This window comes from Apaloderma vittatum, unplaced genomic scaffold, assembly GCF_000703405.1.
Source record: "Apaloderma vittatum isolate BGI_N311 unplaced genomic scaffold, ASM70340v1 scaffold7588, whole genome shotgun sequence".
In the NCBI taxonomy this organism is placed as follows: domain Eukaryota; kingdom Metazoa; phylum Chordata; class Aves; order Trogoniformes; family Trogonidae; genus Apaloderma; species Apaloderma vittatum.
The window spans coordinates 81,472-108,387 of NW_009732354.1; the positions used below are offsets into that span (position 1 = coordinate 81,472).

Below are 26,916 nucleotides of genomic sequence, written 5' to 3' on the forward strand. Positions count from 1 at the left end.
TAGGCAATAAAACTACATATCTAAAACTATACTACCTTTCAAGAGCTTACCTTCTTTTTGTCCCTCATTGAGCCCTTCCCTCGAACCATTATCTTGCATCCTGTTTCTGCCTCAAGCTGTTTAGCTGTTAGTCCTCTGGGCCCAAGGATTCTTCCAACAAAGTTAAACTGGAAAAAAAAAAAAGATATTATTTCTATAAAAGTAAAGTCAACAAACAATTTAAAATTTAACAAGACACATTTCTGTCTCTAAAATACCATCAAATGTTTATCAGTTTAGAACAGTGCACTAAATACCTGAGGTTAAAGATAGAGTACTATTTTCATACATTCGATACCTATGTGACTCCTACTTTGGGAGGCACAGGTTTTAGGTGAAGATAGGCAAATGTCCTGTAGTCTAGTCTAGGGCAGAGGTTGTCTTAATTCCCTCCTTGTTAAGTTGTATGAGCTCTCACAGAAACTATCAACCACCCTCCCTCACCAGCAACATGACCAGACATGCTCATTAGTAGGCCAGCAATGTGTGTCACATGGAAGCACAGAGCTTCTGGGTGCGTGGCCAGACACGCACACAATGTCCATGCAGTGGGACTGACTGGATGCCAGGTATAGGTCCAGACCCATAATGGCACAGGGCCTTAAAGGAAAAGCCCCATGGCTCATTATTCCTTTTCTCCAGGCCTACAGCTAAGGAGCCTGGAGAAAACATTTTTTCACCCTTCTGTGCTGTTCTGGCAGGTTTGATCTGGTCAGTTCACTCACAGCTGGCCTCCCACATCTACAGAAACTTTTCTGTGCCATAGCATTTCCTTCAGAAAAACACAGAAACAAACAAATAAACCCAAAACAAACCACAAAAAAGCCACACACACATACAAAAAAACGTGAAAAAAATACCTGAGGCTTTTCATATATTCAGTTTAGATTTCATGGGCAACACTTCTAGAAAACATTGTTATTTGCAGTATATACATATACTCTGAATATATATGTGTGTATATACAGTACACATATATATGTAATTTTTTGTATGTTGTATCCTTCGCTCAGTTGTACATACAAATAGAGCAACTATTTCACATTTAGTTGGTTAACTTCAGTATCAGCAGACAACCCCCTGTCTATAATTAACACAGTAATACCATCATTTAGCCATACATAACATTACTTCCTAGTTATTTTCTATTTATTTTCCCCTCAATATTTTCAATCATACATTCTGAAAATTATGACACATTAAAAAAAATCAAAGAAAAAAAACACCCCCACAAAAAATACTATGTGAGGTTATCATTATGAACATATAGCAGTACTCTGTGACAACCACAGTGCAAAGATGAAGCACCAGGCTCACAGAATACCTAAACCTAGAAATTTTAGACTGAAGATTCAATTCAAAGAAGATATTAGGAAAACAGAAACTCTGCAGTCAGGACAGAAGTATGGAGATTTTAAACCCTGGTATACAAACCTGCTCAATGGAATTATAAAGAAGTTGTTTGCTTTCATTACCTCAGCTAATTAAAACTGGGTTTCAGTACTACAACTTAACATACCTGAAATCCTTATAAAATTGCAAAGACCAGAAATTATTTAGGAGTGAGTAGAAATAACAAACAAGGGAAAATTCAAGTTCTTCAGCAAGTAGTATTTTTTTTCACAACAGTTAAACTGTTCATAGGAAAGATACATTCCCAAAATGATTTTATATTTCAAGCTCTAAAACTAAAGACATATTATGAAGTCTGAGTCAACTGTTGGGGAAAAAAAAAAATATATATATTAAAGGCATCTGCAAACACATACACTAACTGTGAATCATTCACCAAGACTGGACAAAGCAGCAAACCAGCCACAAGCAATAAAGTTCAGCCTTGAAGTATTATCAAAATCCTGCATTTGTTAAGTATTTCCTACTTAATACCAAAATCATACCACTGTCTTATATGAAACAGCATATTGCTTTTCTCCACAATTGCACTTCCTACTAACTAAATATTTTGATATCTATCCCCTTCCACTGGTAAAGCTAAAGTAAAATTGCTAACCCAACTTTAAACCACTCTTCTGACCAATACACATAATGAATATCATTACATTCTCTATCTCCTGAGAAAAATGGCAGCCTCTAATATTTTATTAACTTGGTTCATGATTAAAAGAATACTCAAATTGTACAATAATTTGGATAAAAAATTCAAATAGAACAATTTATGACACTAGGAAAATAGTGGTGTAGGAATTTGTATTACTCTCAAGCTTGCAACTTGATTCATGTTGTCTGAACACTTTAAAATTGTGGCTTCTAGTTGACAAATTGCTGACTTAAACTGCAACACACTCTGTTAAACGTTAAGCCATTTTATTTTCCAACTACTCTCAGAATATTCTCCTTTAAAAGAGCCTTCTCAGATACTTCAATACCACCATCCCCCTCTCCCCGCTTTTCTTTCCAAATGGCATGCATTACTTAGCACCTTGAACCTTTTTGGGTAGGTACTCCTTCTAAAACTGACAGTTCTTGTTACCTCTCTCAAGGTCTCCAATTTGTTAATTTCTTGAAGCAGGATGCCTGGACAAGGCAATCCTTCAATGGAGACCTCAACGAAGTTTAATTACTCAGAACATTTATATCTTATAAACCACATTCCTGTTAACACATCCCAACTTCTTTCCCTCCCCAAAAAATTCAGTTCTTATTTTTGGTGCAACATAAAGATTTTTACAAATACATTAAAAACAAAAGACAGTGCCAAGGAAAACCTCCACCCTTTGTTGGATGCAGAGGGGAGGGGGGAAGGAAGGAGGGGAACACTGCCACCAAGGATGAGGAAGGGGGTGAGGTACTTAATGCCTTCTTTGCCTTAGTCTTTAATAGTCAGACCAGTTACCCTCAGGGTATTCAGCTCCCTGAGATGGAACACAAAAAAAATAAATCCCTCCCACAACCCAGCAGGAAGTAGTTAACCATGTGCTACACCACCTAGACATTGACAAGTCTATGCTAGACAGGATCCGCTCGAGTGCTGAGGGAGCTGGCAGAGAAGCCTGCCAAGCCACTCTCCAACATTTGTCAGCACTCCTAGCTCACAGGGGAGGTCCCAGACGACCAGAGTTTTGCCAGCATGACACCCATCTACATGAAATGCCTGAAGGAGGATCCAGGGAACTACAGGCCTGTCAGCCTGACCTCCATTCGAGGGAAGATTATGGAGTGGTTCATCTCGAGTACACTCACGTGGCACATGTAGGATAACCAAGGGATCAGGCCCAGCCAGCATGGGCTCATGAAAGGCAGGTCCTGCTTAACCAACCTCATCTCCTCCTATGCCCGGGTAACCCGTCTAGTGAATGAGGGAAAGGCCATGAATATTGGACTTCACTAAAGCCTTCAACACCATCTCCCACAACATTCTGCTGGAGAAGCTGGCAGCTCATGGCTCAGACAGGTGTCCTCTTTGCTGGGTTAGAAGCTGGCTAGATGGCCAAGCCCAGAGGGTGATGGTGAATGGAGTTAAATCCAGTTGATGGCTGGTCACAAGTGATGTTCACCAGGGGTCAGTGCTTTTTAATATCTTTAGCAATGATCTGGATGATGGGATCAAGCGCACCCTCGGTAAGTTTGTAGATGACACTAAATTGGAAGACTCTGCAAAGGGATCCGAACAGGCTGGATCAATGGGCCAAGGCCAGCTGTATGAGGTTCAACAAGGCCAAGTGCCGAGTCCTGCCCTTAGTTCACAAAAACCCCCATCAGCGCTACAGGCTTTGGGAGGGGAGGGTGTCCAGCAGAAAATGACCTGCATATTTGGTTGACAGCCAGCTGAACATGAGCAAGCAGTGTGCCCAGGTGGCCAAGAAGGCCAATGGCATCCTGGGCTGTATCAGGAACAGTGTGGCCAGAGGAGTAGGGAAGTGATCACACCCCTATACTCAGCACTGGTGAGAACACAGCTTGAGTACTGTGTTCAGTTTCGGCTGCCACAGTACAAGAAAAACATTGAGGTGCTGGAGCGGGTCCAGAGGAAGGCAATGAAGCTGGTGAGGGGTCTGGAGAACAAGTCTTATGAGGAGCTTCTGAGAACTGGGATTGTTTAGTCTGGAGGAAGCTGAGGCAAGACCTTATTGATCTCTACAGCTACCTGAAAGGAGGTTGTAGGGAGGTGGGTGTTGGTCTCTTCTTCCAAGTTACTAGTGACAGGATGAGAGAAAACGGTCTTGAGTTGCTCCAGAGGAGGTTTAGATTGGATATTAGGACTAAAGAGTGGTGAGGCATTGGAACAGGCTGCCCAGGGAAGTGATGGAGTCACCATTCCTGGAGGTGTTCAAAAAAATGTGTAGATGAGGCACATCAGGACATGGTCTGGTGGTCATGGTAGTGTTGGGTTGACAGCTGGACTTGATCTTAGAGGTATTTTCCTTCATGATTCTATGAACATACATTGAACTCAGATACTCTTCTCCCATTACCCCTCCCTTGCCAGTTTTGTATTCATATACAACTTTCATGCCCCCCTACAACACCACATTGCTCTGCATCTATGTAAAGCAATGAATTCCAGACTGCTGACTTCAGGCACGCTAATTTCAAGATGGTTTTGAATTAATTCCATCTTTAAAAGCATTTGGTATTACTTATTTTTTTTTCCTAAAGCATTTGGTATTACTTATTTTTTTCCCACCAACTAAGTTTTTCCCAAATGTGTTAGAGATCCAAGCTGAAAGTGAACTCTGCAGGACCCCACCTTAGGTGTAGTCTTAATGGAGTCATCAGTAACCATTATCATAGTTTAAGGTGTTTTAACAAATGATTTCCAAGCTTTTCTACTGATGGATCACTGTCAATATTCACTTCCTCAGACTACGTCTCTCCTAGCTGAGAACTCCACAGGAAAAAACAATTCTGAGTCTCTTGTGAAGGGGCTAGGTAGAGAGCATAGTGACCAGCAGACCACAACCTCCTACGTCTCACCAATCCCCACAGCTATAATAAAAGTAATAAAAGAAAATAAGAACAAACTATGCTAAAGACTCAAAGCTGCTGATTAGTAAGTTAAGAGGCTGACAAAGAAGCATGTCTGATTTTTACAGCATATGGGAAATGCAATGTTTAAGAAACTGCTGGGAGATCACCAATATTAAGTAATAACTATTACTGGCCTGTTGCATTTTCTTTTGTAACCTCAAAGTAAGATATGGCAAGATCTGATTTATCTGACAAAAAAAGCTTTCCTTCATTATGGAAGCACATGCATTTGGCTAAACAACTATTTTGCTCAATTAAAAACTAATTTATTTTACCATCTTATTAGCAAATGTTCCAATTATTTACTATACATTAAATTTGCAGAGCTAATTAGTTCTCACTGGGAAAAAAAAAATATCAAACAAACAAGCTATTCTTAGAAGTCTGTTTTGACTTAACAAAATCCAGAAGTCTTAGAAAGCTTTTAAGTTCCTCAAATACAATCCATATTTGAATACAAGCATTTTAAATACAGACTATAGATCAGTTTAAGGAAAATATCTGTAAAATCTAAATAGTTCCTCATTACACTGAAAACACATTCCACGTTGACTCAGTATGTCTATAATGTATGTCTAATGCTCTGGCATTCAGTCTCACCTTTTCTCTAACTTTGAAAAAATCACAGAAATGCTGTGAATTCCTTTAAAAAGTCACAGTAATTATTACCAATGAGTACCTGTGACCATAAATGTGCATTGTCAATATTATTAATATTTTTTTCAAACACAGTATTTTATTTCACAGCTCAGTTAAGCATTAGACATGATTCTGCCAGCTCCAAGTGAATTTTTCATGAAGACAGAAAACTGTACCTTATGATAGCCTTTCCCATACCCAAACCAGCTTTCAGATTGTATACTAATACACTACTCTAAAGCATCCCAAAACTTCTGAAAATTCCAGCTAAATTCAAGTGCTTATTTTCATACATGGTTTTGATGACGAAAAGCAGTTAAGACATTTAACAAATGCATTTATATAAAACCTTAATTTGGAAACACCACCATATAGAAGATAAAAGGTAGCACTACACTGACAACTCAGTAATACTCAGAAGACAAGGTTCTGAACCCAATAAAAGCTTTCACTGATGCACCAAAATGAGGAAATCTGGGGTTTGGGTTTTTTTTTATAATTTACTTTTTAAAGGAACATGGTTTTATGATACTGGTAATATGGCTGGTTTTCCATAATATATTTCTCCTTTTTTCCTGGTTTTTTCCCCCCCCCCACAAAATATTTCTCAATTTATTAGAAACAGCTTGAACTAATTTAAGTTGATAATCATAAAAAATATCAGATATAGGGTTGATTAGATTTTTTGAAAGTCTGTAACTTGAAACAAGAATATAACCACTTGAGGTAGTACAAAACAAAATACAGCGTATTAAATCTTAAGAAGACACTTTCAGCTAGGTAGTTTAGTGTTTAATAAAGAAAAAAAACTTGCTTCATATCATTATTGATATGTAGCTTTGACATTACCTTCTCTGAAATTTAATCTGAAACATTTTATAAGAGAATAGAAATAAATAGGCAATTTACCCTACCTTACACTAAATGTGCTTCCTAGCAGTAACATTTTCCAACGTTTATTCAATTAATGTATCATGACCAAATACCTGTTTTCAAAATGACAACTCTGTCACAAAGTTAGGTCTGGTTTGTTTTTATTTTTGCACCCTCCCCAGAGCAGCTGTAGTGATACATATTTATATACATAAATATATACACATACACATACACTAACACAACACAGACACACACATAGACATACTTTAAATAGAAGTAACACACAGAGCTAAATGATTTTTTTTCTTTACTCAAAATCACTGTGAATAAATTTGCTGGCAACAGTAAGATAACAACAGGAATTGATTCATCTTACATTTACAGCCCCCCTCCTTCCCGTTTTTTCAGTGAAAATGTTTTCCTGAAACACTTGAAACTACTGTCACTGTCTCACTCAGTATAGAAGATGATACCACAATATTTTTGATAGGTGGCGATTGAAGAAATAGTAATTCTCTTTTTCCAAGAATAGAAAACCTCAGGTACATTTCATGCCCTATTAAGTATTTCCAGTGATTCAACACCACAGTCATCTCAAGAGAAAACAACTAGACTGCACTTCATGATGAAAAGCAGCAATAAGAACTACTACCAAACAAAAACATGTGCGTCATGTACACAGCTTATTCAGTGACCACAACATAGATTAACTAGAAAAAAATGAGAAGTTTATATATAGAACCACTTGTATACATTTACAAAATCAACTTGGAAAACTATGCTTCAGGAATAAAATAATTTTGAAATTCCAAAATCTTCCATTAACTGCAGCAACATGTATTTTGAGGATTAAATATGCTCCAGTGGAATTCAGTAAGAAAAACAGACTATGCAATGAGATTTTACAGGGAAAGGAGGCTGACAAAGCAGATGGTATTCTCATCGTCAATACAGTGAACACAGACAATAATAATCACGTACATAAGTTAATTTTTCCATATAAACTAACTTTAGGTAGTTGTTAAAACTGCTAGCAACAACAGGGAAGTTGTTCCTTGAAGTATCTTCCAAAAACACCTACTGGTAATAAGAGAGAGGCTGCAGATCACAATGTATGATAAACATTCCCTCCATCCCTTAATACAGCATGTTTCCTAAGGGAAATAACCAAGTAAATGCCAAAGTACATATGTAGTGAATGCCAGCATGACATGTATAATCTGCTTATGTCAAATATATCCACTTATATTTGATGGGTGTATCTGGCATACTCCATTCTAATACTGTAATCAAAGCTAAATGAGAACTACTGAAGAACCATTTAAAGGATGAAGCAGTAAATTAGAAATACTGTGCTCTAAGAAACTTAAATATTTAAGTGACCTCTTAAACACAAAAATAAAACCATTAAGCTATTGGGGAACAAAATACTGAATATCAGCTCTTGGAAAGTTAGGAACTGCCGCACTTGCAATCAGACAACTTTGTGCTGGATAAACAAAATCAAAGCCTTTAGCACACTATCTGAAATACCTTCAAGACCAAAGTGTGAGAAATTTAAGCCCCTACATTTAAGCAAAGAATAATTATAGCTAAAAATATTTCAAGTATTCAAATTCTCTAAAATTTGAGTTGTCACAAAAGAAAACAGCAAAATCTTTTATCACTTGTGAAAAAAATGAGATAATTAAAAGATTTTTAATTTTCTTAGTTTAGTAATTTTGATAACATTTTAAGTTCCTTTAAACTGGGGGGGTGTTTTTTTTAAGGCACAACTTCTTAAGTCAATTTCAACAGTATAGATTCCAATACCTGAAAGGAACCTAGAGTGTCCAGCAATAGGACAAGGGGAAATGGGTTTAAGTTGAAGGAGGATAGGTTTAGATTGGATCTTAGGAAGAAATTCTTCAGTACAAGGGTGGCAAGGGGTTGCCCAGAGAGATTCTAGATGCCCCCTCCCTGGAGATGTTCAAGGCCACATTGGATGAGGCCTTGAGAAACTTGATCTATTTGAGAAGCGTCCCTGCCCATGGCAGGGAGGTTGGATTTGATGATCTCTAAGGTCCCTTCAAACCTAAGCCATTCTGTGATCCATGAGATCTCCAGAAAGTTTTTCAAGGTCACTAGTGAGCACCATTTGGGGCAGGGAAGAACACCTTTAATATCAGTTCTAACTACAGGGGTATATTTATCTTGCACTGCATGCATGAGTCAGTCCTTCTCCATGCTGTTTAACCTTTAACTCATGTCATCTAAAGAACTAGTGAAACGGCATCAGTACAGTTCAGACAATGAACAGTTAGGATTATGTTCAGAATGAAAATCTCTCGAATGAAGACACACATGCCCCCAATTGGCTGACCAAAACCTGAGCACTTGTAACATCAAGTGTCAACACATTATCTATCTGTTTTCCTGTAAAGCTCTAATAATAAGCCAGTAAAGAACACATGATGAACAGTAACACCTCATTCACCCTGAGATTAGCAACTGCAGCCTTCTCACTTGGACATCAGCAATACACACATTCATGATTTTAAAGATGGAACACCATAGCAAACAGTTTGGCCTACCTTAAGAACTGCTCACTCATTACAGTTTCTTACTAGTGAACTTCTCTGAGTAGCATTAAAACAGGTGGTACAGTAAGTAAGAACTTCAATGAATTTTTAAAACTAAAACAAAGGATGTTTTTGTATTTATTTTTTCTTCTTCAATTAATAAAGTGATTCTATTAGTTACAAGAATCACAAGTATTACATTTTCCAAAGGGTAATAACCCTACGCCCTACTAAACTATAACATTTTCTTTGCTGATACCTATATTCCAGCAACAGTTTTACATTACTTAAAAATTGCTTCAAATGGAATTCTGGAATATGTCAAAATAAACTTCTCACCATGTAATCTCAGAAAGAAAACTGAGGTTGTTTTAATGGGGTGAGAATTTTTAATAAATATATTGCTTGCTAAAATAAAAACCTCAATTGTTCTTATGAAGCAGTACTGTACAGTCAAAGCCCCAAAAAAGCACAGGAACATTAAAGAACATAACCATCTTGTAACAAAAATATAACTTATTTCATTTGAAGATGTCACAATTCTGCAAGGTCAGTTTTATTGCTAGAGTTGATTTCACAATTATCAGATTATTAACCTTCGTTCCTGACAGAGCAGAATTATCAGACACTGGTGATCTTTCAAAAAAATCTCAATCTTTTTCTGATCACTTCAGCTGTAAACTAGACAAACCAGATTATCCATGTGATGTCAATGGAATATATTTTTTACTGAGCAGACCGCATCCTAATGCTTAATATGTGTCTTTAAAAAAAAAGCAAAAAATAAAAATGCATTTAAAAGTATAGCCGGGATTTAGAATGAATTACTAAATCCTTTAAATCCACGTTATTCACCTCTAATAACCTCTGTGCTGAAGGCTTTGAGAGCTTGTTTAACTGACAAACCGCTTTACAAACCTCATGTAAATACAATGGATCAGATCAAAAAAAAGGAAGGGGGAGGGGGGGGAATCAAGACTAGATTTCCAGGTCATTTTAATAATGGTAATAGAGCTTTCTTTACTGAAGAAAAAAGTCCCAGAGCATAGATTTAAATGAAAAAAGAAAAAAAACCAAACTAACACACTGACGTATACAACTTTTTTTCCCAAACTCTTCACTTGCATTTTATAAGAGAACCTGAGTAAATTATCAAGTACTCAGATTAAATACTTGGTGTTTCATTCAGATGTTCATTTTTTAATACAATATTATCAAGAGAGCTAGATATTTATATAAATAACACTTTATTTTTAGCACAGAAATTCTAATGCATGTGACAGAAGAACCTCAACAAGAGCTAAACTTAGTTAACTGAAGCTAGTCAGAGAGGCCTACGTACAGTTTCCTTTGTTATCTGTTTGAACTTGATATCTATCAGAACTTTTTATCAAAACACAGCCATAAAAATTCAGGATGTAGCAATTCCTGTACATCCAAAATGTACATCCTGTACATCTTCAAAACATATTTCTCATGTTTTGTGTATCAACATAATTTTCATCCATACATTAAACCCCAAAATACAACCGTCTTACCCAAAAATCTATTTTCATCAACTCTGAGGAAGAGATTCTACCTGATTTTTTAAAAACGTGTGTGTATGCATTATCAAAGGCAGAAAGGACAAAAAAAAAAAAAAAGCAAGCATATGTTAACAGAGACAGTATCTTAAATATCAAGGGTACTGTTTTGCCAGATTAGCTTCTAAGGAACTAACATCACTTGTTCACAAATTCTTTCGCTAATTTGAAGGTCATTCCACCTAACAGCACACCAAAAAATTAAATATCCTAACATACCAGATTTGAAAAACTACTGCATCTAACTGATATTCAATTAAGTTTTGAAAATTAGTTTGAGATGTAAGCGTTTATGCCAAGATATTTACCATTTAGTTTAAATTTAGTTGATTAAGGTGTTTTACTGCCCTAGGATTGCATAAGGATTTATTTCTTTTTCATTTTTCTGTAGCAAAATTACACCGTTATCATGTAGTTTTGGCATTAAAAAATGCAGCCTTCAGATGGAAGCTAGAAAGCAATCCAAACAAATCAAATTATATCAACATTTTTTGTCAAAACTAACGATATACCGCCACCATAAAGTTCTTACGTTGTCAAAGAGTAAAGAAACTTTAAAACACTGCATAAGTTGCAGTGCTTAAGTAGCTTTAATAGAGGCAAAAGTCAGACAAATGGACTACAAAGTTTGAGAGAATTAATTTAAGAAAACTTTTAAACTACTGACTTCTAGAACAAAAGTATGTAAGATCTGTGTGTATATTTTACTGTACAGAACTGAATCACCACTTAGAAAAAAAGCTAGTATTATAAATAATTAGAACTTGTATTAGACAGGTAGAAGGAATAAAGGCAAGCTTATTAAATGAGCTATAATTTTTCTGATATTTACTCAGATATTTTTGTATAATCTGTCACATAAGTAAAACTTGCATTGACCTAAAAAACGTACAGAATTACACAATTAGAGGAGATCCCACAAGGCGCAGCCATGCTAATTCAAAAGGTAACCAGCATTTCGTACGTGGTTTGACAGATTAAATGCAAGAGAAGGTTATTTACTATATAGCTCCACAGTCATAAATCTCTCTATAGAGAGCTACGTAAAAAAAGCAAATCTGACTAAACATAATACACCAAATTCCCTGAGTAAAGAAGCTCAAACCTCTCTAATCTCTTTTACTCAAGGCCTGAAAACCATATCTGGTGTATCATCATGCCATGCACACTCCACCTGAACTTTTGCATACCTATTTTAGTACACTCCACAGAAAAGATAAACACATACGAGGACAACAAATTAATACAAGACCATCTCAACACAATATAAAAATCACTCGAGTGAGTATTATCATAACAAGAAGCTGCTCCTAGCATGGGAAAAAAAAATCAAAACAAAACAACAGCTCTTAACATGAAGACAAATGAGACTCATATAGCATTTTTGCGATCTCCTAAAAGCTGCCACTAAGCTCCAGGGCTTTACAAACACCCTAACAAACTGTAAGGAAGAAGACATACCAGCTCCTCCTAAGAGCAGGACATCTGGAATTTCCTGTTCTCTTCTCACTGCGTCAGATTATGCGGCTGAACAAGGAGCCTGTCCCCATTTAAGAACAAAAAAAACAGCAAAGTCCTCTCCATTAAAGGCTTTTAGACTGAAGCAAAGTTTTGCTCTCTTTAGCCCGCAGCCTTCTTCTGGGAAGGCTGGGCCATTCCTCCTCACCTCTGAAACCCAGTGGAGGACTGTCTCTAGGCTGCCCTACCAGCACAGACTCCTACTACAGGCATGAGAGGACAGAACCACACGTTCGTGGCTGTTAGTTACCTGCTGAGGAAGCACAAATGAGGTTTTGCTCTTCACTTTCCTTTTGGCCCAACCAACAGCCATAAGCCAGAAGAAACAACCAAGTCTGCGTTTAAGAACTAAACAAGTTTGTGACAGGAAACAGCAGAATCCTCAATCAACAAGACACAACAAACTAAATCGAGCAGGATTAATCTTTCAACTAAGGTGCTGAACGCATTTCAGACTTACATTCTAACAGCTTCTACTGCATGCAAAAGAACTACATGTAGTTATAAGTTACATATCAAATATGAGACTTTTACATAATTAAACACTTTTTTCCAAACATTAACTTTTATTTTGAAAATGCATCAAATATAAAATCACACGATACTTTTCTACAACTCTAAGGGGATTATGGGATTAAGATACATGAAGTTTACATCATTTGAGAGCAGTCATGCTTTCATCTATTACAAAAATAAACATATTTTTTAGAATTATTAAACTGCACAATTCTTAATCAGGTATCAAAATGTTCCCTGAGAGTCCACTAAGGAGCAAGAAAACATCAAATGAACATTACTGCAAAATCACCTAACAAGTTGCTTCAATCAAAATCAATAAATTGATTCCTAAAATAACTAACTTTGGATAGCAGATAAGGCATTCATTTCTTTTTGCACTAAACAAGCATAGAAAACTGCAAAGTTTTAGACAAAATGTTTTTATACCGCAAAGTTTTTACAAAGCTATTTATATAAAACTACTAACTCTGTGTTACTACTAAAAGCCCTCTTTCAAAGTTTGCCCTTCCAAACTCTTTAACCTTCCCTGTCACTAGGGCTGACTGATAAGCCACCAGCTGTTTTTTTCTTCCTCGTGCTACAATGCATTCTCTTCCTTTTTAAGTCTAGTATACCCAAGCAACAAACAGTGGGACTTAAGCCAGCTGCTAGCATGTCGCAAACCGCTATATGTAGCTCCCATTTCATTTATTGCCATCCCTCAGCACCAACCATTTATGTCCCTTCTGCTCCAGTCCACTGACATTCCTCACCAAGCTGACAATGCTGGGGACTGGAGCAGCAGCCAGGAGGTACAAGAACACACAACAAAGCTGAGACCTTCTCAGTTACGAGAGACAAAAGCCATGCCTTGTCAAACAAATCCAAGGTGAAAAACATTTTGAGTTCTGATTTCATTTTCACTCTTTATAAATTGCATAGTTGTTTATATAAATGCTAACTTTAGATCTTTAGTGAAACAGCAATTGGTTCTTTTAGCATATTTAATTATCATTATTCTATCTTCACCTAATAAAAGTCCTCCTATTTGCACTGCATTTGCTGCACTTCTGCCTCCTCAATGCTCTTCATACATACTAATATAAACTGTGTATTAAAGTCACATCTGCGTTCCCTTTAAGATTAAATTAACCCTTTTCCTCATGCCACAAGTGTGAAGAAAATCTGAACAGGGTAGTTTCAATTCTGTAACTATAAAATAATATCCCTCAGAGTGAATTTTATGCTACATGTTCTGTTCACGTAAAAACACTAATCTAATTACTGTCATATTTTGGAAATAATTGGATTTTAAATTACTTAGAATTATCAACATAAGTGAGGAAGCTGTAAAGATAGACAAATTAACAATTTCATGGTTTTAAAATAGGAATCTCTGTTATCATTAGAGGCCCATTTGCAATGATTTAAAGGCCCACAGTACAGTTTGGTAGTTCCCTCTTTAAGTGGTCATAAAAACCTTTAAACAGTAATTGAAAGATTGTTAACACAAATTCTTTCAGGAAATCAAATTCCGTGAACAATCTAATAGTAGGCATGCTTAAGCGAGATAGTGAATAATCTGCTTCATCCTATTCACTGAGATGAGTTTTTCAGAAGAGTGACAAGACATCAGTTTCAATAACACCAGGAGATGAGTAAAAATTGTTCAATTCCATGCTCTACTTGGGAATCGTTATCTAGAGAATTAACAAGTTGTGCTGTGTGTAAATCGGTCTCCAAACCCTAACTATAGGTTCCAGGAGTGCCCTCTAAGACTCACAGTTTACATCATTAAACTCATATTCCAATAACAAAGGATCCTCAGGATATACAGTCCAACAACTAATTTCCATAATAATACCTTTTAATTAGATGTGACTTCGTGTGACATTACTCAAGGCACTTAAAGTTGGCAATTTTGCTGCAGACTACTTCAAATTCTCAGTAATTAGAAGTGAGAAAGATAGATTTAAATTGGAGTGCCGCCATAGATCGCGATTCTGTTGTTACAAATACTTCGCAGAAATGGAAATTGTTCTACTACAGGACACCACAATTCCTTTTTCAAAGTTATCAGAGAAATACAGTCGGTTTTACTCTCCCCAAAAGGAAGAATTTACCAAGCAGAAACAGGCTTTGAAGTTATACTTAAATTTATGCAAAGGAGAGGTGCTCAGTAACCACTTCAATTCATCTTATCAGTTCCCGGAACTTTAGACAAAAGTTCTGCACCTCTTTCAGGCAATAGATTTTCTGCTGAATTAGTCAATGTTTTACAATTCTAAATTCCAACAATAAATTTATTAGACACCTTGAAAGGTGGAATGAAACAAAGAAATTGCACACTTCCAAATCTAGAGACCTTAAAGCCACATTACATAAATACTAATAACTTTTTTCCTTTATGATAGCACTCTGATAAGAGAAGTGAGATTAAGGAAAAAAAAAATTAAAATAAAGCATCCCATCAACAGCAATAGGGCAACTAAAGCCATGATGAAGATGCACAGTATTGTTTTGTGGATTAAGGCAGTCACTACCAATGACAGCTGTGATGAAACTTTCCATATTCAACCAAGACACTTGGAGGAAAAAAAAAATCCATTTTCTAAAATTTCTGGAGTGACAAATTAAGGTATTTAACTATCATACCTTCCTAAACATAAACATGCTTTCCATTCATGTGACTCATTTTAACTACCTAATTTAACTGGGTGTATTGTAATTGCTAATCATAACCAGTATTAGATAATTGTCGGTTTACTCTTACTTTCAAATACATTCAAGTATTGATAACATAAGTGCAATTTGATTCAAAGAATTAAAGCTCTATAATAGAAAAAACAAATATGAATTCATAAAGTGGAAGGAAATCAGAATTCTTACCTAGTTTGAGGCAAATCAGCCTCATCATACCTATTTATGTCTTTAACTATATTGAAAAGACTCCAAGTATTTCAACAATCAGAGCTACATAACTCATGATTTAAACAGAGAATGATAATGCTTAGCCACAGGAACTTTGTACATTGCCATCAATTTCCCTGTACATAGTTTACACTGCAGTAGATCCATTAGGAGTTGATTTACCAAACCAGGTCTAGAATTTCATGCCATGAAAACACTGAAACACGGCATAAATAAATTTGAAATTGTTTCATCAAAACAAAAGCAATCCCTCTCCCAAAAGTTTAGAATAAAAAACAGCAGGGTTATGTAATTCGTAGTGTTTTTCATTCTACTACAGACTTCAAGTGTCATGCTTCAACCAAGCGTAAAAGAAAAAAACAATAGTAGCTCTCAATGCCTACTTGCTGTAGTTCAATTATTTCTTCTAATTAAAAAAAAATCATAAATAGGTTTCTCAATGCTGACCATATTTGAAGTGAAAAATTGAACAACTCCATTCACCTTCTGAGAAGGGTGTTTCAAAAATGTTCAACATAAAAGTACAGCTGCCAGAATCTGTAACTTTTTTTGCCAAATTCAAGCCTAGAACTGCAGGGGAACACGTCATAAATGCAGAAGATACATGAAATTATAGCCCTGCGCATACCTCCTTTAGTGTTTTAAGTTCTAATCCACTTTGTTTGCTTTAAATGACTTGTGCTAAAAGCTGTTATATTATCAAACCTTAAATCTCTATCTGTATGAAGGTAACACACAAAAAGATAAATAAGGCAAAACTGAAAAGGACAAGAAACACCTTAGAAAAGTGCAACTGGTCAGAAGCATTTAAGGGTACACATCTCATGACATATACACTATAGAATTCTATGCTTCAGCCAGCATCAAGCAGTACCGAGACAGAGCAGCAGTATTACAATAACAATGGCACTTTTGCATATCCATTCACACCATTTACAACACTACTAAAATAGCCATGTATCAACAATTACTACATTCAGCCTTAATTTCTAACCAACATTTGGCTTTTACACAGGGACTTTTAAGTGAAGAGACAGGCATTACCACATTCAAGAATTCCATGATGACCAACACACCACAGCCATTGCAACAGAAGAGAAACTAGCTCAAATCTACCACAGGAAAAAAGGTGTAAGAATTATCATAAAGCTTTGAGATGTACTTCAGGTTCACAGTCCAATCTGTGGTAACAGATATACCTCTATATCCTAAGTTATCTTGCAGCCGTATTTATGCTACAAAACCAGAGTTCCAGGTCTCTCTCGTTCAGCTTGCCCATCCCACTGACTCCCTGAAGAAACTGAAATCCTTCATAAAGGCTCACAAATCCTTGTTTACATCTTTCCAGGTCTCAGGGACAACATTTGCACTTGTTGGGTTTTTTCCTCTTTTCTTCCACAACAAAATAATATTTTGACCAGGCTAATTTGAAAAAACCTAAAGAGATCAAAGCCCAAGAAATACTATTTCAATATTTGTGTTGAGTGGCCGCAACTTTACTTCTAATGGAAGTGACATTCACTTTAAAAAACAATAGTAATTAAATACAGTCAAATGAGTTCAAACTATAAAATTGAACCAATTGGGTTAAACAGTATGATCCAGAAGCTTAATACTTAATTTGCATAATATATTCACTATCATCAATACTTAAGATACATTAACAAGACTGCAATTGGTCATTTGCACTAATCACAATAATAAATTTGGAATGGCAATAGAGAAATAGCCATTTCATGCAGCATTCGCATTTTCAGACCAATTGTACTTTGTGAGAAGAAAAAATATCTGAGAAACTGCTGCATGTTTAAGAAAACTTCAAATCATAATTCAGTTGACTATCTTCCCAGAGCAAGCAAATCCCTGTATCACTGGCAACAGGGCAAAGCCCTCAGTGTCCTTTGACATGACAGATCATGTTTGTAAGTAGAATGAACTTGAATTTTTAGGTCAGTGAGTTCTGATTGTTTATAAACCACATAGCTGACAGGTATTGATCAAAGGAACAGTCAGTACACTAAAGAAATAGAAGCTTCTGAAAAAGCATTAATGAAGCTAAGCAACTTAATTTTTAAGTGCTGGGTGGATGAATGCACACCATTAGGACAAGTGCCTTCCTGGAAGACAGGGGGTACTCTGCTACATAACAAGACAACTAAAATGAGTGCAAGTAGGATGTAAAATTGAACTAGCAGCTCAACCACCAGCATTATTTTTCTTAAAATACTGGGCGTATATGAAAGAAAAACAATACACACAGTTTCAAACAGGTGCAGCAAGTTTCAATAGGAATGAGCACCTTCACAGAATTCAGTGATTTTAACCTGCTCTTAATAAGAAAGAAAAAAGAAACATATAAAAGCTTACAATTGTGAATTACTATTACGCCAAAGTAACTGAAACAACTGTGCCCACCTACTCTTCTTAGCAGCTTTACAACATAACTGAGACTAATTGAATGAATTGAGTAGATCCAGTCAACAGTGCAGGAATATCTATGAGCTTTAGAATCTCCTACACATAGATATCTACTGAGGTAGCATTCGTGTTTTATTCTAAATCCAACATTCAAAACCAAGGCAGGTAAACAACAGTTCCTAAGCTAAGAAACAAAACAGAGAAGAAGAAAGGAAGTATCTAACCAGAAAGTTTATTCCACAAGCTGCTATTTGTGTACAATCTTCCTCCCAGCAAGAATCACAGAACAACAACAAGCAACCAACACTGATGAGATGCAGAAATAGAGAACAAACAACCACCCTATTCTTTTGGATTATGGATGCAATTCAGCTCAGAAATGAATGCTATAAACACAAGACTACAACAAAGACATGTATTAATAAGAACTTCAGAAACATCGGAACCTCAAAATAACACACCTGTCCAAAAAAAACTAGTCCATGTTCTTGCTTAAAATACATCTTTTTTTTAATTAATATGTACTCCCAAAGCTCGCGGGTAGACTTATTCAAGTAATAAACAACATCCATTTTAGTACTGAAGACATATAAGCTGATTTTTATCCGAGTGTATCGTTTTCCTTGTATCTATCCTGAATATCAGGCTGATATTTTGACTGGTACTTAAAACTACTTCTAAGAGCAATTCAGGATGGGGCTTGGTGCCTTCTTATCCCAGCAAAACACGGAGAAAACTTCATCAGTGAAAGTCTTGCATTTCAGTAATCTACCTATATGAAATTACAGAACTCATGCTGTCCTCTGACAAAGAAGTACTGAATTACTTCTGCAAGTGCAACTCTTAAGAATCTGAGTGTACAAACAGTAGTAACTAAACTACAGAGCTACTTAAAAGGAAGAAATATCTAGTATGCCTGTCAAAAGCTTACTGACCACTGATTGCTAGGGTGGGGAAGGGAAGGAAAAAAAATAAAAGGACAATACCATGGTATTGTAATTGGTACATTAAGTTTCTGGGGGAAGTACAGCAGCTGAATGTTATTGGTCTCCTCCATCAACTAACCAGATTGGGGGGGAAAAAAATCAACTTCATTCTGAAGAAAGGGGGTTTCTCACTGTATTTTCTACTTCCTTAAAAACACTATACTTCTCAACTACAAACCCCAAACTTCAGGACTCAATTTCAGCTCTCTAAAGAAAAAGGAAGTTGATGATGTTGACTTTAAATATCTCAGCGCATCTACTAGGGATTCTGACACCTAAACAGTAATTTGTAAATCCACACATGCATTTTAAACACAGCTCTACCTTGCTCTATTAAGTATCGTTCTAGTCCTTACTGATTCATCTCCACGCTTACTGCAGTCCCCAATCCTAGTTACAGTACACAGGATGTTAATTCACAAAGAAACAACCAAGTTCAGCAACATGACCTAGTCACAACAGCAAAAACATCATGCTGTAGTACTTCCTCCTCTCTGTATAAAGGCCTTCCTTACTACAATAATCACTTGAAAAAACAGAGTGAACAAAAAACCAATTAAACCAAAAATCAATATTCCACAAATCTCTCTGTCCCACAACTGACCTTTCATTATTTGTATTTGCACACAACTTTAGTACTCAGTCTTGCAAGACCTACTACAGAAAATAGAAGTTTTGAGGAAAAGCAGTTCAGCAAATTCAGAGTTGCAGTACATCATCAACTGAAACTGTGCACCCAAATATTTTTGTAGTCCATTAACTAATGAAATGTACGCACATAAAGTACAGAATTCTAAAATAAAAAAGGGTAATTAAGACAGCTCTGATCAAATAGATTGCCCATTGAAAGCCTAACCTTGCAGAGACAATTGCAACTGGAGCCGTAATTGAAAGGCACCTTGCGAACAAAAACCAAGAATGACAGCAGTTGACTACTACGTCTTTACTTTTTGAGGATCAAGTTAAGTTGGATACATCCTTTGCAACTCCAAATTTTGAAATTCCCAAAGTTCAGTAAGACTGATTTATTCTAACTACAATTTTAGGTAATTAATTCACAGAACAACAACAGGCATCTACAAACTGACTAATTTTCTAGTCCACCACTCTCCTTTCGCACTTGGCTTCCCCAAAACCATACACTCTTCATCCATGGTGTACAGAAGGCGCTCAAATGTCGAGCTCTAGCTGTTAACATCAGATTAAAATACTCCTACCCTTATGAGTTGGATCTGTAAAAAGACTAAACAAGAAAAATAATCCGTTACTTTCTATTGGAAGTGTAATATACATGCTAGACATCACTACAAATTTAATCCTATGGTGTCAATTTGAAGGCATATTAATACAAGCATCACCATAACAAACTGCTATCCTAATAAAAGCATTCAATTTGTGTATCAGTGCCATACAATACTCATTTCTTCTCCCAAATTTCCACATTTACTTGGAAAAATATTAAGGGGAACATTGTCCCTAGCCAAACCAAGTGCTATTCATTCAGTCTCTACTTGCCTTACTTCCACTCTGCCCTCTTTTTTTTATTTACACACATAAAACAAAGTATCTGCAAATAGTTAAAGAGCAAAATTTGAAAGCAAGAATGAAGTGAGAATAAGAATATTAACAGATAAATGACTAGGTAATCATCTGTCTAACTTAATTGCACTCAATGCTTGTAAACAGGAAGAAGAACTCTCGTAAGGATGAGATATGGACCAAGTTCATCAGTACAGCTGAACCGACATTGAGCCTGCAAGTTCACTATTAGAGACTAAAGGACAGGGTTTTTATCTCCAATGTATCCTAAACTTTCTTCACAGAATTGTCAAGGTTGGAAGTGACCTTAAAGATCATGTAGTTCCAGACCCCTCATCATGGGCAGGGACATCCCCCACTAGATCAGGCTGCCCAGAGCCCCATCCAGCCTGGCCTTAAAAACTTCCAGGGATGGGGCTTCCACCACCTCTCTGGGCAACTTGAGCCGGTGTCTCACCACCCTCATGGTGAAAAACTCTTTCCTAACGTCCAATCTGAATCGATCCATCTCTGGCTTTAATCCATTCTCTCTAGTCCTGTCACTACCTGACATTCTAAAAAATCCCTCACCAGCTTTCTTGTAGGCCCCCTTAAGATACTGGAAGGCCACAATGAGGTCTCCTCGAAGCCTTCTTTTCTGCAGATTGAACAGGCCCAACTCTCTCGGTCTGTCTTCATAGGAGAGGTGCTCCAGCCCTCTCATCATCCTTGTGGCCCTTCTCTGGACACAATCCAGCATGTCTTTCTTTTCATCTTTTTGCCTTTGAGGACAAACACCCAGATAGGCTTATATTTCTGGATAACATTATGACAATGTATGTCATCTTGCAGCAAGATGCTACCCCAAAAAAGCAAGTTATTGAGTGTGAACCAATCAAAACAGAACTTAGCTTTCAAAACGTGAATCAGATGGTCAGTAACAGAAAGATATCTAATAAAACATTGGATAGAAAGGTTAAAAAAGTATCATAAAAATATTAATGCAGGTCTCAGTTTTATCAGCATCTAAACAAGGGGGACTTTTCTCAGTGAGTCAATTTCCTTACCATTTGCAAACAGAATGTGTAAAGCCTCTCATAAATACATAAAGTTCAAACTCGAAATTAACTTTTTTACTCCCACTACTTCTATTAGAATGTTTTTCCAAATGTCTCAGACTGGAACTTCGTAATCAAACTATTTTAATTCTTTCATATACCTTTGTGCTAGTATCAATAGTTGACCTTTTTATCAAATCTTCCTTCAGCCCTGCTATTATTCTGTAGCCCAAGTTTACTCAGAGACCAGTTATATTCTCTCTTGCCTTCCTATTGCAAGGGTAAACAAGGCCGGCTCTTTTAACCTCCTTCCCTGTTTACCACTAGGGAATGAAGAGCTTAAGTAAAAGAATCAGAACAATAAATAAAGAAGATATTATCATTTTCCTAATCCATATTAGGGATACTATTAAACTCTGGTATTACCAAATTGAAAAAGGATTTAAACGTTTTGTCAGTAAGTTCCCCATAGTAAAATGAATCCCTGTGTTCATCGTTCTGTTGTACTAATTAAACAGTTTTAACTAAAATGGTCAGAAAGTACGCACAAGCTGTTTATCACTGCCGGCCTTTGAGCTTCAGTATACTCAAAGGACACCCTACTTTAGATGCGATAATTACTAAGTTCTTACATTTTTACTAAAGAGGCACAGACGAGTTCCAACAGAGAATTTCACATTAATCAGAGCTAACAGGGTACTTATTATTAATAAAGCCATGATTATAATAGAAAAAAACATTTATTCAGTCCAACATTTGTAGGTACTAATTCTAAAAACTGTTTAAACTGATATCATACAGAAAGTTTAGTCTCAGCTCTTCAGGGAAATTCAAGAAAATTAATCATTTATCTGAAGCATAAGAAATGCTAAAGGCTTTTAACTATTCACCCACAAACAATAACATACCCTTTATTCTTTTTCTTCCTAAGAGCTCAGTAATTTTCCTGACATCTTTTCTTCTTACTTTCTTAAACTCTGACAGAAGATACTTCTCCATGAATTGGGAATGCCTTCTAACTGTAACACCAAAAACTTAAATGACCATTAAATAACTAGAGAGAACTCATTTTTAACAGAAGGGCAAATTATGGACAACCAATGGAATTAATCTTCTGGGTGCCTTTTGCACAATTTCCCACTCAAGTTTCAGGAGCACAAACATGATAGATAAAATCTAAGTAGCTCACAGCTCAGGGCTAAGATTAAAATTTCTATAAGAGAAGAAAAAAGATCTAACATTTTCCAAGGGTGCTAGAATAATACACACAAATACACACAATTGCGTTACTATAGCGTGCAATAAAAAAGGGTCAGAGAGCAGACCACCCCATCAGATGTGCAATTTATCAAACTGTGATTTCATAATGGAAAAATGCTCCTTACTAACACAACATACGAAAAAACATTAGTTACTCCTTAATAAGATTTTTACATATCTTCCACCTACTAGTACGGAAGTAGAAATACAGACTCTACACAATCGGCATTTCAAAACTACAGGCTGTTTCGGGCAATCAGTTCTTCAGAAAGGTGAACCTTGCATTAGTTATGGTCTTGGAATAAATGTTAGAATTAAAAAACCTCAATACGCATTCATATAAAAAAGACAAAAATACTAAGAGACTGTAGGGGATTTTTCTAATTTATTTTAGCTTTGTAATTCAATTTTATATATTCTTTCCTCTGTGGAGGTATTTAAAGGACTGTCAAACAGTAATACTATGATACCATGGGCTATTAAAATTCAGTTTCATCTTCTATACATGTGTATGTACATATGTTTATATACATTTATAAAACATAATTCTTTAAAAACAATGGTCTGCCATAAGTTTATGCTTCACAATTAATTTAGGATTCTGCACAAAAAACAGCACTATACTATTCAGTATTCACCTCAGTCAAGTAATCTACATGTTTAAACTAAGTCAAAAAATTTACCAGAATAAAAGTTTATTACAACATCATGATTCAACAATGTGATTCTTTTTCTTATTTCTATTATTAAAAATATTACTAAACTACATCAGAGAACAGTTTCTGGTGATCCTTCTCTGAATAATCTTCAAGTTTACCCATCTTTATACAAGATTTTCAACTGGAGGAGAATGATGGCAATAGAAAAAATTAACTTGATTTATCTGACAAACTCATTCTGATAGTCTGCACAGCATGTCTTCACTGTATCTGATAACAAATCAGTTGTTAGATATCACTGAGATGTTTCATGTAACAGCAGTTACAACGAAATTATCTTTACAAGTTAAATTAATCTTGACAAGTGAATTTTACAGGTATTTTTTAATACAAGTAAGAGTCACTGTACTCTAGACCTTCTCAATGCTGTACTAGCCTGTATGCAAGCAGGCTATTTCACTTCTAACTTGCAGAAAGATCTTAGCCAGGGCCCACATACGGAAAAAAAAAAGAAAGTTGTGGTTTTGTATCTACTGGTATATTCTAGTTGCTCAACTAATTTTTGAGTCTGTGCAGATCCCATTTGAGTAGCTGAGAGCAAACACAGACAACAGGTAGAGAGGGAGGAGCACACAGAGAATGCTGGGTTTGGCTTGACAATGAAGATCGAACTGCCAGGTAACCCCATAGTGGCGGAAGCTGTACATTTCCTAAAAAACATTTCACATAATTTCAGGAGAACCAACTACCTTCTTATTCCAGGTCACATGTATAAAAATCACAAGCCTCTCCAATTTCTGAATTTGTAAGAGTTTATTAAATTTGTGACCACTTCAGGGGCATTCTTCTGAAGGCACAAAAAGAGCTAGAAGTAGCTAGAGAAATCTTACACCTGAAGTTACACAAGTGCTTTGACAGGAGAGACAAACTCTCTCCTGCTTATTTACACTATATTTGATAACTAACTGGTAGTTTGTTATCAAGGAGTTTCAAAATAATCACTGTTTTTGGTGTGGTGATATGTACGCATGTACATGTGTACCTATATGTATATAGATACACATATGCATAGATGTCATAGAATCATAGAATGATTTGGGTTGGAAGGGACCTCAAAGATCATCCAGTTGCAACCCCCCTGCCATGGCAGGGACATCTCCCACTAGATCAGGTTGCTCGAGGCTCCATCCAGCCCGGCCTTGAACACTTCCAGGGATGGAGCATCCACAACCTCCCTGGGCAACCTGTTCCAGTGCCTCATCACTCTCAGGGTAAAGAACTTCTTCCTTAGATCTAGTTTAAACATACGCTCTCCCAGCTTCCACCCATTACCGCTCAGCCTATCACTACAGATCCTTGTAAAAAGTGCCTCCTCAGTCTTCTTACAGGCCTCCTTCAGGTACTAGAAGGCTGCAGTAAGGTCTCCCCAGAGTCTTCTCTTCTCCAGGCTGAACAAGCCTAACTCTCTCAGCCAGTCCTCATAGGAGAGGTGCTCCAGCCCTCTGACCATCTTGGTAGCCCTCCAACAGCTCCCTGTCTTTCTTATGTTGGGGGCTCCAGAGCTGGACACAGTATTCCAGGTAAGGTCTTACAAGGGCAGAGTAGAGGGGTAGAATCCCCTCCCTCGATCTGCTGGTCACACATCTCTTGATGCATCCCAGGATACGGTTGGCTTTCTGGGCTGCAATCGCACACCGTTTCCTCTCGTTAATCTTACCATCCACAGACACGCCCAAATCCTTCTCCCCAGGATTGCTCTCAATCCACACATTGCCAAGCCTGGATCTCAGGGACTGCCTCAATCCAGGTGCAGGACCTTACACTTGGCCTTGTTAAACTTCATGAGGTTGGCCTGGACCTACCTCTCAAGCCTGTCAAGGTCCCTCTGGATGTCCTCACTGTCAATGCAAATTCTTTGAACACTTTTCCCAGCACAAGTAACCCAAAAGCAACAAAACAGCTTTGTGAAAAATTAAAAAGGAGAAGAGATGTTTGTTTAAATATTCCATTCTGAATAATGACTTGCACCTAATTTTCTTAATGGATCAAAGCACAATGAGGTTTCATTTAGAGGCCAGTATGTTCTAAGCAGCATTAAAATAATAAATCTCAATTTGGAAGACTTAATTTAATTAACAATACAAAGAAAAGCCACAGAAATACACCAGCATTACTTCCATGTTTTGTTGTTCTGTACTTCCTTCCACTTTATAGCACTTCAATGTGCAAATGCCTCACTTGAACCCTGTACTCCTCCACTGCAACAGGACCTCTAAATTCTACTGGGAAGGAGTAACAATTTCTTATTCTGTCAGTGACCAGTGCAAACACTTGGAGAAGATTAATGGGACTATTTTTCCCAAGTTGTTTTAAGAAACCATTTAGACCACAGGAGTTCTAAATAGTTCTTCTAGTTAAATTAAACCATTCTCCCTCAAAAGGTAGGCGTACAATAGAACAGAACATCCAGTGGGGAATATAACATTGGCATGCAAGCAAGGAGCTTTGCTTAAGGGGAAAAAAAATCAAAATAACAACCAACTCCAAGACAAAGGCACTTCTGTAACGCAACAGAACTTGTTACACAGGTATGGGACAAAGAGTAACTGAAATTAAGTACAGTCTCTAAAAGGTCTCTAAGGATTCTCCAAAGTGGCTTTTAGAGACATATTAAGAAAAAAAGACGCTGTCCCAAGAACTACTTCCTTCATAAAACTCACTACAGTGTCTCAGGAATGACAGTACTGAATGAACAAGATAGGAATTTATCTTAGATCTATGTGTTTATAATCCATACTAGTTTGGTGTTTAACACAATCTTCTTCCACCCACACTCACTACAAATCAAGCCATCAAGTGGAACATATGCTGGTTCCCTAAGAAGTATCTTGTCAAAAGCAATTCGGTGTGATCCAAGGGTAGCATCACATGAAATTTACATTTAAAGATGACCACAAGGATCAAAAAGTAATTTAGGGACTGAAAAGATATACTTACATCTGGATATTCTTTTACAGGCACATATAGTTTCTCTTGTAACTGTACAATAGGTCCCACAGCATCTGGTAATTCTGCACTTCTCTTCTCCGTACTACCATTTAATGTGTCGTTATACATGTCTTTCCGTACTCTGCTAATTTCTGTGGGGGGAAAAAGGTATATTAGGTATTAAATACAGTAACAGATTATAATCTATCATAACAATCTTCTCTTTCTAATCTTTCCCAAATCTTAACACCATTTTCCTCATCTCTTCATGAGCATCACAGTCACGGTGTGGGGGGAAAAGTCTAGTCTGGTTTTATTAAGTCTTTTTGTGGAGTTTCTGTTTGTTTTTTTTAAATTGCAGGACTCATCTTAGATGTTTCCCTTCATGTCTGTAA

At 36.6% G+C, this 26,916-nt stretch overlaps 1 protein-coding gene across 1 annotated transcript in view; it reads right to left on the reverse strand.

The window, feature by feature from the left end:
• The window catches only part of LOC104278501 (protein quaking-like), a 105,432-nt gene extending 78,761 nt beyond the window's left edge, over positions 1-26,671 (reverse strand). Inside the window, exons 1-2 of the mRNA XM_009875493.1 lie at positions 26,531-26,671; positions 51-167 (exon numbers count right to left, since the gene is read on the reverse strand). Coding sequence (XP_009873795.1) covers positions 51-167; positions 26,531-26,650 — 237 coding nt within the window. The 5' untranslated portion in view covers positions 26,651-26,671. The remainder of the gene's footprint in view (positions 1-50; positions 168-26,530) is intronic.
• Positions 26,672-26,916: the final 245 nt, after the last annotated feature.